This window comes from Oppia nitens, unplaced genomic scaffold, assembly GCF_028296485.1.
Source record: "Oppia nitens isolate AA-2021 unplaced genomic scaffold, nextdenovo-longstitch-racon4-pilon3 scaffold1_pilon_pilon_pilon, whole genome shotgun sequence".
In the NCBI taxonomy this organism is placed as follows: Eukaryota; Metazoa; Arthropoda; class Arachnida; order Sarcoptiformes; family Oppiidae; genus Oppia; species Oppia nitens.
This window is the reverse complement of record NW_026533199.1, coordinates 7748911-7767256: the sequence shown is the minus strand read 5'-3', so window position 1 is coordinate 7767256 and position 18346 is coordinate 7748911. Positions and strand designations below refer to the sequence as shown.

The following is an 18346-nucleotide window of genomic DNA, read 5'->3' as shown; positions in this document are numbered from 1 at the left end:
TATATAATTAACAAAATTGTATTGAAATTATTTTATACGAGAAAATAGGTTTTGATAAAATGTCTATAAACTTTGAAAATTATATATGAATAATAATAATAGTAAAAATGTTGTTTTTATATATCCATTAACTTTTTATGTACTGTAATATCTCTTTAATTGTAGTCTTATTCACTTTTTTGAAACTATTAAACTGAAACAAATGAAACTGTAAACAGATTTAAGTATTATTTTAATTAATGAAAAAAAATATTTTATTCATTTTAAAAGATGTTATTTAATAATAAAATTTTATGTATCATTAAATTGTAAATTAAATATTATATAAATATATATAAAATTGTCATCCATTAGGACCAAACGGAACATAGATTAATCCATTATGAAAATGCTATTTATAATGATTGATGTTATTTATATACACAAACAGCTAAATACTAAAACACATTTATATATATATCAATAAATTGAGCCAAAAAATAATTGATGATTGCAATATTGATATTTTCAATCAAACTATATATATTGTATATATAATTTTGAATAACATACCCCAATGTTATATATACTGGTATATCATATCTTACACCTGAAGTGATAGAGGAAATTGCACAGTGGGCTTATGATAAAGCACTGGTAGCTATGTGTTAGGTTATATAATCGATTAAAAGCGTCAACACTTGAGAGCACAGTCAACGGATGGACAATAGATTTATATATATATATATATATATATATATATATATCTAAGTTATATAAATATAGTATTGTGTGATCTTAAAGTGTTTCACAAAACCAGATGTCTTATATCTATTATACTTATAGTTGTTATATAAAAAGCGTATAAAAATATGAATCTCAGCACAAAATATGTTGTCTTTCATAATTGAAATAACTTTTACTTCACTGAACTTTTTTCTCTCTCTCTTTCTTTCTTTCTTTCTTTCTTTCTTGTCATAGTAATCATCAAACACTAATGATAATAATACTAATAATAAAATAAAAATAGTTTTAGTGAACTAACAGTACAATCAAAAGTTTAAGAAAACAACAATGTTTTCTTATCATAGTTTAGTGATTGACTTTACATTTTTGAAAACTTTTTAAAAATAATTTATTATTACAAACATATATATACTCATAATCGACCACTGAGTTTGCCTAATATAAAAGTATTGTATTATTGATATACAGTATACATAATATAATAAAATAGTATTTTTTAAAAACTTTTTTCTTCTTATCGTTGACTGACTTCTATAACATAACAATAAAAGATTCAATTTAACGATATTTCACCAAATTTTTTGATAAATATCTTTTGCTATATTTCAGAAATATATATATATATATATATATATATATGCTTTATGTTATGTATTTTGACTTTTTTTCTAAATATTATTAAGATGTTTGTATGACTTGATGCCAACAAAAAAATCATAGTTTTATAATATATATCTTATAAGTGGTTATTCAATAAATTTTATCAAAAATTATTTTTATTATTAAGTCTGAAAATTTTTATTTCAAATAAAATTAAATTATTTGGTTCAATATATACTGTATATAAATATATAAATTATTATTATTATATTTGATGACATTTCATATAATTGTTTAATATATGATATCAGTATTTGTTTTTTTTTGTTTTTTACAATTTGCTGACAAAAAATAACAATTTTAACATTATATAAGTAATATTGTCAACTCTTAGATCCTTTTATTGCAGACAATATTTATTATTATAATAACTTTTTTGTGCTTATAATAACATATATATACTGTTATTTAGTTTATCCTAACACTCCATTATATTGCAATTGAGATAACAGTGTTATAATATTACAATTTACAGACAGACAGACACACACACACACATTACAAACATTACATTTATATTTATTACTATATATATAAATTGAGTCCCTAGTTGTATAAGATATATGGGAGAGATAGACACCAACAAAAAAACTAAGACATCCAAAATAGTGCCCTAAAAGATAATAAATAAAATAAATAACTAGTAATTTGTGTTTAGTTGTAAGTTATTGCAAACAATAGCATGTGTTTTGTGAGTTGTTATACCTAAATCCGATCTCTCAATTGGCACTTATTTACTACTAGTCTATAGTTTTATTGTTATTATTTTTTATTATATCAATACCGTTATACATAAATCAATTATTAAATAATTGCTAACTTATTAATAAACAATAATTGGTGGCTAAACAATAATAATCAATTATAAGTTTTATTAATTTGAAAATGTTTCTAAAGATAAAAGTTTTTTATAAATACAATAATTATCTAAAGATAAAGATAATATAGTATATATATATATATATATATATATATAWATAAAATAATTATTATAAAATTTTTATTAGTCTTAAATTTACTTAACTGATTAGATAAAACTATTCTAAAAATTTAATTTAAATAAAAATTGGTTAATTATTTTTTTAAACAAACAGTTTTTTTATATCTTTGGTATATTTATAACACGCATCAAAATACAATCAAAATTTTGTTTGAATAACTATTTGTTTATAAGATAAATATAAAACAAAAAATACAAATATAAGCAAATTAAACGTGAAATTCATGGCTCGTGACATGAAATTTACGAACACATTGACCGTTGCCAACAATAATTGATACCTTACTATCATTATATATATATATACTGTATATATAGTATATATAGTAGTATATATATATATATTATATAACTTACTCTTACTCTAACTCTTGAATCTCAATTACCATTGACTTTATGCCTAACTTTTAATGATATAAACTTTTTTTTTCTTTCTTTCGCTAACTTTATTTTAGGTGTAAATATTTGTTCAATAAATTACAAGAATTCCTTTTTCTCTTTCTTTTCTATTTTTCCATTCAATTTGAGATTCAGACCTCTAATACATTACAGACGATAATTGTCGGCCAAAAAAGACAGTAAAAAGACAAACATTGAAAATGTCTTACTCTGTAATTAATCATTTGGTTTGAGTATTATAGAGAGCTAATAATAAACTCTCTCTCTCTCTCTCTCTCTCTCTCTCTCTCTCTCTCTCTCTCTCTCTCTCTCTCTCTCATTGACTAACATACTTAACTTGATTTTGTTGTCTTTGAGTATATATTTAGTAAAATACATAAATTCAATAGTTATTGAATAGGAGTCTAAAAAAATCCTAAAAGTGAGAGTATATACATTCTGAATAAGTAGTGATAAAACATGAAAATAAAATACAAAATAATAATTTTTGTGTTCATTCAAACTAACTTTCATTGTATTCAAACTTCTTTAGTATAATATACTGTAATAATATTATTATATGAACTATAGAGTACAGAATATCTATTATATGTATATATATTATGTTTTTCTATAGATAAAATAGTGATAATAGAATTTAATTCTCTATACAGTATAATGCAAATCAAATTAATATTTTATGCAAACATTTAATGTAAAAACATTTATTTAAAAAAAGAGTAAATAAATATTTTAAGCAAATATGATACAGTATTATAATATATTGCATTTGAAAACTATATGAATGTACAATTGAATTGAATTAAATTTAAAAGACTACAAAAAATATCATTATTAATTAGTATTTCTATTAAACTATTAAACTATAAAAATATTATATTATATAATTAGTGTATGAATTTTTTAATTTAAAATTATTTAACTTATTGTATGTTTTTAATTAATTATGAAACAATACTTCAAAATATGTAATAATATAAAATAAATATTATAAATAATTAATTAGTATAAAGTAGTGTATTGTATATTTCTTAATAAAAAATTATTTTTTATTTTAGTTTATAAGGTAAAAATCTATTTATCATTTAGTATTCAAACAATGCTATTAGTTATGATTTATTGCAGACAAAAACAAAAATAATTTGGAGACAAAATTAATTACTTTAATTGCAATAAATATTAAACAAATATAAACCTGTATATTATATTGCTATTTAAAAACATAATACAAATCAAATAAATTATGTTTGAGTTTATTTCATAATAGACTTGTAAAAATTTTTTGTCAAAATACTATTTTAAACTATACTGATCATTTTAATTTTAGTGAAATCTATAAATTTTCTTTAAAAATAAATTTAGAAAACTTTATATTTCATAAATAAAATATTACTTAAATATTATCAATTTATGGTATTTGTTAAACTTAAATTATTATTTTTGTATCAAATAATCTATTTTCACAGTATAATACAGACATCATCTGTATAGATGGTTAGTCTACTTGTAGCCAATAATTGTTTATTTTTTTTAATAATGTTGTGTAAAGTTTAGATACATAACAAATTCAATAATCATAAAATCATAAATGTAATAATTTAACATGTTTTTTACATATCAATATAAGTACAGTACAGTTTATAGTATTTAAATATTGAAATAATCTATTATTTTATTTGCAAATCATACAAAATAGTTAATAATAAATAAAACATATAACAAATATTTATATTATATAATAAGAATAGATATAAATAAATATAAAACTATTTCAATAAATTATAATTGTTTTTTTTGTTGTTGTTTTAATATATAAAACTTAGAAATACAAATAATAATTTTGTAAAAATAAATTTAAGGTTTCATTTTAATAATATGAAACGGAAATTATATCTAACTATAAACAAAAGCATATGGTTTGTGCGAAAAATTTACTAAAAAATTTACCAAAAAAATAAATAACTCATTGAATGGAAAATGAAAAACAAAGAAAAAATCAAAAACATTTTCACGAAATACAAGTAACGATTGAAAGTTTTTTTTAAAAAAAACAAGAAATGTCTTACTATATACAGTATATATACAAAAAAACTAGTGATAAGAAATAAATTGAAATTTTTGTAAATCAATTTTTATGTCTCTCTTTCTTTTCTTCGCTCTCCACATACATATAACAATCCGGAAGGAAACGTAAAATTTAAAACACATTTACTATAAGCACTGGTAGTCAACAATATAATGTCTTTTTTACCGTACTTTATATGACTGTCTCAATGCATAAATCGGAATTTAAGAATAATCTTTGTATATATGGTTTGTGTGATTCTGTGATTAGAATATAATATATAACTTTTTATGATTGAACTATCCATTCAAATAAAATTATATGTGAAACGTATTTATTATATTAATATTTGTAACCTACAGTTTAAACAACTGTAAACAATATTGCTATATATAGACTTATTTGTAAATTAAAAAATAAATAAAATTATTACAGAATTTATATTTTATAAACCACAAAATTATATTATATCATATTTACATAATATTATTGATTGATAGAAAACGTATATATAGAATATATAATTTATTTAAATAAAATACATATACAGTTAGTGTTGGCAAAAAAGAGAAATTTGTAAAATAATAGAAAAATTTCTAAAAAATTTCTAAAAAAATTTAATCTATTGGATGCTCATGTTAATTTTGTTCTCTCGACATTTGTTATCTTGTAACAATACATTGTTTTTGCAAGTAATAATTAAATATTTTTATTAGTATTTTAATTATTAATTCAAGTAAAAAATTAATTTATTTATAGTATTAAACTATGATATATATAATAAAATAATGAATAAAATTTTACGAAACTGATTATTAAATAATTATAATCATTTTATATGTATTATTATTATTATTATTATTAGATAGATATAGATATCCCATTTTGTATAGTAGTATATAGAATAATATTAAATGTATATTATTTCTCATTACTATAGTATAACAATAAAGTTAAATTTCTATAGAAAGTAATTCCTGAGAAATTTTCTTATATTATTAATCCTGAGATATTTTCTAGAAACTTTCTCAGAGAAATTTATTAGATACTTTCTATTTGTCCATCTCTATATATGCAGACTATTTAACTTAATTTTAAACTTATTTCTATAGAAGATATTCAAATTTTATGCAAATATCACATTATATATCTTAACTGAAAGACATATTGAAAAGTTAAAGTTAATTTGATTCATACATTTTGGGTCACAGATTATTGATATGATAAGCGAGTAAAATAGTATTCAGATAATACTATTATTAAAAATTAAATAAAACTAGTAATAATAATATTATTGATATTAATAAATATAAAGCGACATACAATTCATGTGTAAATAGTGTGTTTGAAAGCCTTTATATATAAATCATTAGTCAAAAAAGGTTACAAAAATATAAGATATATATATATTATATTATGGTTTCTATATATTTATATAATCAGAGCATAAGATTGTTATCAAATACTGGTTTTATTTATCATTTTCTGTCATATATTAATCATTTAATATTTACATATTCACACATATACTGTAGTATTTGGTTTTAAAAGATTTTTAGTATTTGTTTTATTTGTAGTTGCATTTGTCAACACAAACAATAGCTTATTATTTAATAATGCAATTATTTTTATTTGCCATTCGATGGCATTAAGAATTTATTTTATTTTTTAAAAATAATTATACATTATTTATGAGAAACTATTAATATAATATTTTAGTTTTATTAAATATACATAACAAATATAACTTAAAATAAATGTTTATAATGTATAACATTTGGTTTGTTAGATTTACTCACAAAATGAAAGATCATATTTTCATTTGAATTTAGAGACACTGTCTGTCATTTGAACACAAATTGAAATACTAAATGTTATATCAAAAGTAAAAATTATAAATAATATAGTTTTATATTTATTTAATATGAAAAAACACATTATTCAAAGTGTTTACAATTGCATTATATAAGATAATATCAATATTATTAAAAATTTAGTTTTGCAATGCTTCATAAAATGTAATATTTGAATTTAATTTAATATATTTTTTCTTAGTTTAAATTTAATTAAATTAATAATACATAAAATACATAATCGTATTAAACATAAAGTAATACTTTTCTGATACTTTTATACAGAAATAAATTTATTTATATTTTTTTTCATTTAACAAAATTCGTATTAAAAATTTATCGCATGTTTTCCATAGCATAACTTTTGGCAATAAAGAGTATTACATGTCATTAACGGGTATATAATTCAGTAGTAGTTTTATTATTATATGACTGAAGTTTGTTACAGTATATCACACGTAAAGTTATTTCTAATTTTATAATATGTTTTTTCACATACAATATAATACATTAACAGTATACAGAATTATATATAAACTATAGTATAATAATACTGAGGATAACAAAAAAAAGTATATTTATATATAAAACTTGAGCCCTGTTTTTAACGATGATATCGCGCGCATATAACATATCATAACTAAATGTTTGACAATTTATATGACAGTTAATGGAGTGACGGTAACACAAGTGCACATCATATCCATAAACAGCGGAAGAAGCGATTATGTAATACAAGGCGAAAGCGCACAACTTTCGTGTCATTACTTATTCACAAAACCGGAGGAAAGGGTCCAATCTGTCAGATGGGAAAAGGATGGACAAGACGTATGTGTTGTGACTTTTATATCACTTTTATATTATATTATTATTATTATTATTATTATTATTATTATTATGCCGTTGACTTTCATTTAAAAACAATACATTAGAAATTTACAGCCATTAAGCGTATTGTATATAATATTTTATTAATATATATATATATAAGTAGTTGGTACCTAAGGGTTCACATGAGGGAAAGCACAGTGCTTTCCCCCATATAGCTGTGTCACGGAGAGGGGGTTCACGTGATCACGTGACTCCACCTAACCTAACCTAAGTGAAGTACACCAATGACGTCACTACTACCTCTACCCAATCTGACCACCTACCCGAACTGACCACCTACCCGATCTGACCACCTACCCGAACCGACAACCTAACCGAACTGACCATCTTACCCGAACTGACCACATACGCGAACTGAGCAACTACCCGAACTGACCAACTACCCGAACTGACCAACTACCCGAACTGACCAACTACCCGAACTGACCAACTACCCGAACTGACCAACTACCCGAACTGACCAACTACCCGAACTGACCAACTACCCGAACTGACCAACTACCCGAACTGACCAACTACCCGAACTGACCAACTAMCCGAACTGACCAACTACCCGTTCTGACCAACTACCCGAACTAACATTAACTATTGCATACAATACATGTAATATAATGACATCACTGTATTGAAATAGTATGTACACACTGTATAGCAATAGTAATACATATACTGTATATATTAATTAACTTAAATTGTTAATAACTTTTTTAATTGTAATTAAAATTAAAATTTTTTATTCTTAAAAGATGCTTAAAAATGTGTAGTTTAAGCTAATAAAAAAAATAATTATGAAAAATTAACAAATAAGCGGTCAAATTAACAAATTAGTGTCTTATAGACTGTAGTACGGAATACATTGGATTGAGGCTAGCATTGTATTCAAACATACATCAAATTAACTCGCCAGTGGAAGATATCAGTGTATAACTGAGTCTTGAATTTATAATTTGTGATTATTTATATAAAAAAATAAAGTAAGCACAAAAAAATTTTTTTTTTAAAAACTTTTCAAAAAAAAACTTCAAAAAAAAAACTTTACAAAAAAAATATTTTCAAAAAAAATATTTTCAAAAAAAATATTTTCAAAAAAAAAATATTTTCAAAAAAACTTTTAAAAAAAACTTTTCTAAAAAAAAAAACTTTTAAAAAAAACTTTTCTAAAAAAAAAAACTTTTCAAAAAAAAAAAACTTAAAAAAAAAACTTTTTAAAAAAAACTTTTAAAAAAAAACTACAAAAAAAAAACTTTTCAAAAAAAACTTCAAAAAAAAAACTTTTTCAAAAAAAAAACTTCAAAAAAAAAAATTTTCAAAAAAAATTTTTCAATAAAAAAACTTCAAAAAAAAAAATTTTCAAAAAAAATTTTTCAATAAAAAAACTTTTCTAAAAAAAAAAAACTTTTCAAAAAAAATTTTCAAAAAAAAACTGTTTAAAAAAAACTTTTCAAAAAAAAACTTCAAAAAAAAAACTTTACAAAAAAAATATTTTCAAAAAAAATATTTTCAAAAAAAAATATTTTCAAAAAAACTTTTAAAAAAAACTTTTCTAAAAAAAAAAACTTTTAAAAAAAAAAACTACAAAAAAAAAAAACTTTTCAAAAAAAACTACAAAAAAAAAACTTTTCAAAAAAAACTTCAAAAAAAAAACTTTTTCAAAAAAAAAACTTCAAAAAAAAAAATTTTCAAAAAAAATTTTTCAATAAAAAAACTTTTCAAAAAACTTTTCAAAAAAAATTTTCAAAAAAAAACTGTTTAAAAAAAACTTTTCAAAAAAAAACTTCAAAAAAAAACTTCAAAAAATATTTAGAAAAATATTTTTCTTTTAAAATAAATAAATAGAAAAAATAAATAGAAAAATATTCAGAAAATTTAATAAATAATAATTAATTAATAAAAATAAAAAATTATTTTTATTAATTAATTATAAAATAATATATTATTTTATAAAATCTAATATTTTAACAAATTTTATAAAAGTATACTTTTCAGTATTTCAACTATTATTTTTATCGATCAATTCAACGCAATGGACAACAACAAAGCTATCCCGGAGCCAATGGTCGAGACGGAAGTCCCTATGGTCGAGACAATGCCGGTATCTATGGTCGAGTCGGAGGTTCCTATAGTCGAGTCATTGGCGGTCCCTATGGTCGAGTCAATGGTGGTATCTATGGATGACGCAATTCCAGACCCTAGAGAATCAATGGATGACGAAATACTTGATGTAAATGACGACATATTTAACGATGATTTCAGTGACGACTTCTATGTAAACCTTGATTTGTTGGTCAACAATAATTATGGTTTACCAGTACAAGATGGTGCTGGTGCTGATGAGTCGTATATGGAAAGTCAGGACTCACTTATGGACACACCTCCCGACTACATACCTGTCAATGACAACAACGACAATGACAACGACAACAACGACAACAACGACAACAACGACAACAACGACAACAACGACAACAACGACAACAACGACAACAACGACAACAACGACAACAACGACAACAACGACAACAACGACAATGACAACAATGACAATGACGACAATGACGACAATGACAACAATGACAACAATGACAACAATGACAACAATGACAACAATGACAACAATGACAATACAGGTATGTATTAAAAATTAAATAACTTATTATGCAATTATTATAATTAAAATTTTTGTTTAGTTAAACAATTGGTCAAGTTTCATGTATTGAATGAGTCATCTCATTCATACATTAAATTTAAACGGCAAGAACACCGTAAAGACATCCGCTTTCAACACAATTTGGGTTCAATTGATAATTTACTTCAATTAAATGATCAAATTGATGAGATGTATGAGTCATTGGTGCGACCGGCATTCCGTAACCACAATGTTGGCGATTATTATAGTGTGATAATTGAAGCACAGGGCTTGAATAAACCATTATATATGGGTGGAAAAGCAATCTCACAATTTGATAAACATGAGTTTGCCAACAAAATCTTTGGACTAATACAATCTAATACAGAGTTTTTACTTTCTGTATTTAAAATGAAAATCTATGTAACTGAAGCACCACAGGGATCAGGACCTAATATGAAAAACAAAAGACATTTACCACCAGAAACTTCAGATGAAAGGAGTAAACGTATAAAATGCATTGTTAGGATTGATAACAAAAATGGTATTTAAAAGATTATATATTTATTTTTATAATATTTACAAATATATTTATTCATATAATTTCAGATGTCGGTTGCGGTTATAGAGCTGTTTGGGTTGGTGTTATGTGGTTTGTCGAAAGTTTTACTAATCAAACACTTCGAGGAAACAGTAGGTGGAGAAAAATTACTGCTAACAATAATTCCGACAAATATCAAAAAGAAGAATCGGAAAAGCTGTGTAATTTGGCCGGTCTTGATTTCAACAAACCTTTTGGAGAAAAACATTGGAATCAAATGCAGGAGTATCTCAGCACTATTAAATTAACTGATGGTTCAAGTGGATTACAGTTGATAATTGTCGACTCATCAAATGTCGACAATTATCTATTTCAAGGCTCTATAGATTTTCCCAACAAATTATTTATGGAGCACATCGACTACGGTAAAAACACTGGACATTATAATTTTATTAAAGACATCAATGCTTACACACAAATATCTGATCTGTGTAAGTATTGCTTAACAAAACATCAGAAAATAAATCATTCATGTAAATATGTGTGCAACTACTGCTCAACATATCCAAAGTGTGACGTTAACAGTGATAAAGTAGACTGCGATTTATGCAATCGTAGTTACGCAAATGATAAATGTTATCATAATCACAAAGCTAACAATATCTGCAAAGTAAAATCAAAAATATGTAGTACTTGTAATGTTGAATACTCAACTCATAGAAGAGCAAAACATGTTTGCTATCAACTAAAATGTACAAAATGTAGTGTGTATTACAAAGAAACACCGCATTTTTGTTATATAAAACCTTTGGATATAGAAAAACTGGAAAAAGAAGACAAAGAAAACAAACTAATAGTTTGTTTTGATATTGAAAGTGAACAGATAGCTCAAAATAATGGTTTTTATGATCACAAACCTAATCTACTCATTTCATGTAAGTTATTATATAATCATTTTAAGAAATTACAACTAATTACAAATATTTTACACAGTATGTGTTTGCGACAAGTGTTGGGATTACCAACAAATGGCGAAAAGATGCGATGTCTCAATTGATGAACCAAATGACGGATGTAAAGTGTGCGGATATGGTATCCGTACATTCTATAAAGAAAATGTAGTCGAACAGTTTTCAGACTATTTATTCAAAGATGTCGCTGTAAGAGCTTCAAAAATTAAAGCACAGCTATACGTAATTGCACACAATTTCCGAGGATATGATGGTCACTTCATATTTCAGGAATTGTTTGGAAGACAGTTTGGTGATCCGAGTGATATAATTATGAATGGTATGAAAATACTTAAAATTACAAACAACAACACATCATTCATAGACTCGTTGAGTTATTTCCAACAACCACTGGCTTCACTGCCAAAATCGTTTGGCTTTCAAAACATTGTCAGCAAAGGATTTTTCCCCATCACTTCAACAGAAAAGAGAATTACGACTACTCTGGTGAAATACCAGATATCAAACACTTTGGCATTGATGAAATGAGGTCTTCAAAAGAGTGTGTGGAGTGGTATAATGACTTCAAAGCAAACAATTACATATGGAACTTTGAACAACAAATCAAAAAGTATTGCTTAAATGATGTAATAGTACTCACAATTGCTGTGATGGAGTTCCGCAAACTGTTCAAAAACTTCACTGGTTTGGACCCCATAACTCGTAGATTCACATTAGCCGGTGTTGGACTGGAGTATTTTAGAGCTAAAATTCTAAAAGACAATATGATTGGTGTCACACCTATCAACGGTTATATCGATGGACGACATAAGTCAAACAAAGGTAATGTATGGCTTGATTGGATGGAGGAGAAGAGAGGTGTAAAAATCTGCAGAGAGATGAGAATTGGTCAGAACTATGCTGATGGGTGTATTCGAGATGGTGTACTCGGAGAGATATTTGAGTTCAATGGTTGCTATTGGCATGGATGTCAAAAATGTACCCATCTGTTTAGCCTTAGAAACACCTATGATGGCAATGAGCAAGTAGATCCTATTAAAGATTATCAACGAACAATTGAAAAGGTATTTATATAAATAATTGTATTTATACAATTTTACTTACATTTATATATTTTTAGGAAACATATTACAAGTCTAGAGGTTTCAAAGTGACATCTATTTGGGAGCACGACTTCGATAAACTGTTGACAACTGATGTTGAGTTCAAAGCATTCCACAAAAAACGTATGGCATACTATAAAACAATTGACAAAATAGGTCACGCAAACATACGTGAGTCGTTTTATGGTGGTCGTACAAACAATTTGTACTTCAACGCCGACAGTACCGGTACAGAGTTGATTAAATATAAAGATGTGTGCAGTCTGTATCCGACTGTACTTTCAAAATGCGAATACCCTATTGGTCATCCATCTATAATCAGTAAATTTATCGACACCTCAATTTATAATTACTTTGGATTCATTAAATGTAAAGTATTACCACCTAAAGATCTATACATTCCTGTATTACCATTAAAATCAGAGACCAAAAAGTTAGTGTTTGCATTATGCAATCAATGTGCAAAAGATATGAGCCCTAACAAATGTAGTCATAGCGATAAAGAGAGAGCTATCAGCAGTACTTGGTACTCTGAAGAGCTTAAATTAGCAATAGAAATGGGATATAAAATTCTCAAAATATATGAAGTGTTGCATTACGAACGCAAAACAAATGAAATATTTAAGCCATACATACAACAATGGCTTAAACTTAAGACCGAGGCAAGCGGATGGCCTGACAATTGTACTACTGATGAGTTAAAGCGAAACTACATCAGTGAGTATCAGAGTCGTGAAGGTGTGGATTTAGAGTTTAATAAGATGTCACCAAATCCTGGTCTCCGCTTCATTGCAAAGTTAATGTTGAATAGTTTGTGGGGAAAACTAGCCCAAAGACCCAATCAAAAACAAACTAAACTTTGCAAAACATATGACGCATACCGTAGTATTATATCTGATGCTAAAATACAAATAAAAGGTTTGTTAAAATACATTATAAAAACATAATAAATTAATATAAAATATTTATTTATTATACTATACTTTAGGAGAAATTATGCCCAATGATGAGACTATTTTAGTCAATTACCAATACATTGACGACAACTATTCATCTGCTGGCAATACAAACATAGCATTGGCCTCGATGGTCACCGGTAATGCTCGTATTCATTTATATCGTGAATTACACAATATTGAAAGCTCAGCAAAGGGACGGGTCTTGTATTTCGATACAGACTCTGTAATCTATCGACACGACCCTACCAAAGGGTGGTACGACCCTCCGATCGGTGATTTCTTGGGTGATATGACCGATGAAATAGAAAAAGATTACAAAGAAGGGTCGTATATCAATTCGTTTACTTCATGTGGACCCAAAAACTATGGTTATCAGGTCGTTACTGGTGATGGCCGTGTGATTCAAAAAGTAAAAGTAAAAGGCATTTCAATCACTGAGGAAGTAAAGCATAAAATAAACTTTGAAAGAGTTAAAGAGACTGCTCAACACTACTTTAACAATACACCAATCACAACACTGGCTCCACAATTATGTTTCCGTTCAGATAAACTGCACAACGTGACAACAAATAAAGTAAATAAGATATATCAGGCAGTATCTGAAAAACGTAGAATTGTTAGGGGACACCCTATTTATCAAACTGTCCCCTATGGATTTTATGAATAATATGTTAAAACTATTTAATACTATTTATATTTATATTATTGTACTAATTATTTGAAATTATTTTAAATAAAATGTGATTAAAAACTATTTTTATGTTTAATTTATTTACATCAACTATAAATAAATATCTAAATATAAAACTAAGAATACATATTGAGGTCATAATTGACTATATAAAGTAATGTTTTTAATAAAATTATTTTATATTCATTAACAAGTATGGCTAAACGACACTTTAAAGACAGTTATTTAAGAAAACTATTGGAAGGTATTGTATTTTATATTAATATATTTTATTAATTATATATTAAAATTTTTATATTATTTCAGAGCCACCGTTAAAGAGACCAAAACAAGACCAGTGCATTCAAACTGAATTGATTCGGCTAAAAAACATGAAATTTTATATGTTGTCAGAGCCGGGAATGAAAATCATCGTCGATAGACTGACTGCAATTGGACATAAAAATGGTATAACAGAAGATACTAACAAATTAGTAAAATACTTGTCTGAATTGGCTACCTGTGAATGGAAATTTGATACAAAATCAAATGTATAAAATTTTATAAAAGATGAATAAATTTTTTTATTATTAAACCTATGTTTTATTTATTTAAAATGAATTGCATTAAAGTGGATCGAAAACACATTTCATTTAAACACCCATTCACTTGTATGGTCGCTGGACCTACAAGTAGTGGTAAAACTGTACTACTTAGAAATATATTGGAGAATTATAAACAAACTTTATATTTTACTGATATACCAAATAAGTTAAAAATTGTGTGGGCATACGGACAATGGCAAGAATTGTACACTAAATCTATTGCTGACTGTGATATACAGTATATTGAAGGCCTACCCAATGAAGAAGAAGTAAAAGAGATTAAACCTCATCTCATAGTTATTGATGATTTGATGACTGAGTTGGGAAATAATGTGAAATTAGCAAATTTATTTACTAAAGGTAGTCATCATATGAATATAAGTGTGATATTTATATCACAAAATATATTTCATCAAGGGTCTCAAATGAGAACAATTAGTTTAAATTGTCATTATTTGATATTGCTTAAAAACCCAAGAGATAAAAGACAGATAATTAGTTTAGCTTCACAGATATATCCGGAAAATTCAAAATACTTTATAGAAGTGTATACTGACGCCACATCTGTTCAATATGGTTATATTAAAGTAGACCTAAAGCAGGATACACCTGAAAAATATAGAGTACAAACAAATATTATACCAATTAATAATAAATTGAAAATTATTTGCTATATACCTAAGTAATGTCTGATAATTTGAAAAAATATTTTAGAGACTTGCAGTTTGTTTCTAAAATAAAATGTAAGAAAACACAAAAAACATTATTGAATTATTTAGCTAAAGACCCAAAAGTATATTTAGCTATAAAAGAAATTGGATTAAATGTTATAAAAGGAAATATAAAAACTAAAAAATTGAATAAAAGTAAAAAACTTTTACTTAAAAAGTTTGAAAGGAAACAAAGTTTAAAAACTTGTAAAAGTGTTGTACAAAAAGGAAACGCTTGGATGTGGTTAATACCGTTACTAACAACTGTATACGAATTAATAACAAAATAATGTCATTCAGAAAAGTTGAATTGGTTACTAATGATAGTGATGATGACATCGATATGGATATCTCAACAATGAGTGTGGATAGTAAACCGTTTGATAAAATTAAACCAAACACATTAGTAACTAAAAACATTGTTGACAATGTTACAAATGATAACAATATTAAAAATAATTTGCCGAATATTAATAATTCATTTCTAAGTATAATAGAAGATATGGTTTTTAAAGTATTAATTAAAAATAATTTAATCAGTACAACTAAAAAACAAAGCAAAGTTACTACAAAAGTTCATAAACCTAACAAAAAAGTTGTTAAAAAAGTAGTAAATAAAAAGACTGTTAAAAAATCTAAATCTAAAAAATCTATACAATGGATCAAAATATAAATGAGTTGTTGAATATAATATATTATGATCCACAAAATAGTGGATCATTTAGTGGTGTAAATAATTTGTATAAAACTGCTAAACAATTAAATCCAAATATAACATTAAAATTAGTAAAAGATTGGTTAAAAGGAGAGTTAACTTATACTCTACATAAACAAGTACACAGAAAATTTATACGAAATCCTATTGTTGTGACATATATTGATGAGCAATGGGAAGCAGATTTAGCTGATATGAGAGAATTTGCTAATAAAAATGATAAATATAATTATATTTTAACAGTAATTGACTGCTTTTCTAAATTTGCATTTACTGTTCCATTGAAAGTTAAAACAGGAAAAAGCATTACAAATGCTTTTAAAACACTATTTAAAAACAGAAAACCATTATCTTTACGTACAGATAAAGGAAAAGAGTTTTTAAATGAAATATTTCAAAAATATCTGAAATTAAATAGAGTTAACTACTTTCACTCAAATGATTATAAAATAAAATGTGCTATAGTTGAACGCTTTAATCGTACATTAAAGTCACGTATGTTTAAATACTTTACTGCTAATGGTACGCGAAGATATGTAGATGTACTACAAAAACTTGTTAATGCATACAATACATCATATCACAGATCTATAGGTATGTCACCTATTGAAGTGACTACAGAAAATACAAAACAAGTATACAATAACTTATATGTTAAATCTAAAAAGCTTAAAACACCAGATGTCGCTACAGGAGATTTAGTACGTAAAGTGTACGAAATGTCTAAATTTGATAAAGGTTATTACCCTAACTGGACTGATCAAGTCTTTACTGTAGTAAAGACTATAAAAGGTGATAATCAATATGTGTTTAGACTAAGTGATGGACAAGGAAATATTATTGAACAACGATTTTATCCACAAGAGATCCAAAAGATCAAAGAAAATCTATACCGTATTGAAAGAGTTATTAGAAGTCGTGTTAGACGTGGTCGTAGGCAGTATTTTGTTAAGTGGTTAAACTATCCGGACGAATACAACAGTTGGGTTGATAGCATTCAAGATGTCTATACTAAATAAATTGTGTAAAACTGAATTAATTTTGTTTACTATTCAAATGTCATTAATGACAATTGTAATATTTGTTAGTTTAATTAACTTAACTTTTGAAATTGGCAACAAAAATTTATGGGCAATTATTTTAACTAGTTGTATTGGATATATAATGCCTAATCCAAAACTAAAGTTATGTAAAAATGTTATAAAAGGCACTGATACTGTATTTTAAAAATAAAAATGAATTGTTTACTAATTAACATACTGTGTTTTATTTTATTTATTATATTTATTGTTGTGTTATTATTTTTAAGAGATAAAGAAAAAATTATTTGGAATTGTTATTTTGATAACAATACACAAATGAAACTCTGCGAATAATGAGTAAATATATTACTTTAGTTAATAATGTCAAAACATTTGACAATACAATGTCTGATTTTAGGACAAAATTAGGCAAAACCGTTAAACTTGATGATAGTTGGTGTGTTGGTATATCTGAAATAACTTATACCAAGTCATGGTATAATATACTAAATGATCATAAAATTACATTATTTGATGAAATGGGACGTATATATGGTAAACAGTCTAATGAATATGATGATAAGTTTACACTTAAAGCTGGCTATTATGAAACACCACAGAAATTAGTTAATGAAATTAACAATATTTTGACTTTATTTACTGACATTAAACCACCAAAATTAGCTTATAACGAGATTAATAATTTTATTACAATTCATGTTGGTATAGTTGAAAATGTAGTTAAAATATTTCCTGATTTGGGCGATGAAATTGAAAACATTTTAGGTTTAAAAGATAGAAAAGCTACACATAATTATTATTATGGTAGC

At 25.1% G+C, this 18346-nt stretch overlaps 1 protein-coding gene across 1 annotated transcript in view; it reads left to right on the top strand.

The window, feature by feature from the left end:
• The window catches only part of LOC128966497 (uncharacterized), a gene marked incomplete at its 3' end in the record, with an annotated part of 36151 nt that overhangs the window by 4698 nt on the left and 13107 nt on the right, over positions 1-18346 (top strand). The window contains exon 2 of the mRNA XM_054313346.1: positions 7371-7531. Coding sequence (XP_054169321.1) covers positions 7371-7531 — 161 coding nt within the window. The remainder of the gene's footprint in view (positions 1-7370; positions 7532-18346) is intronic.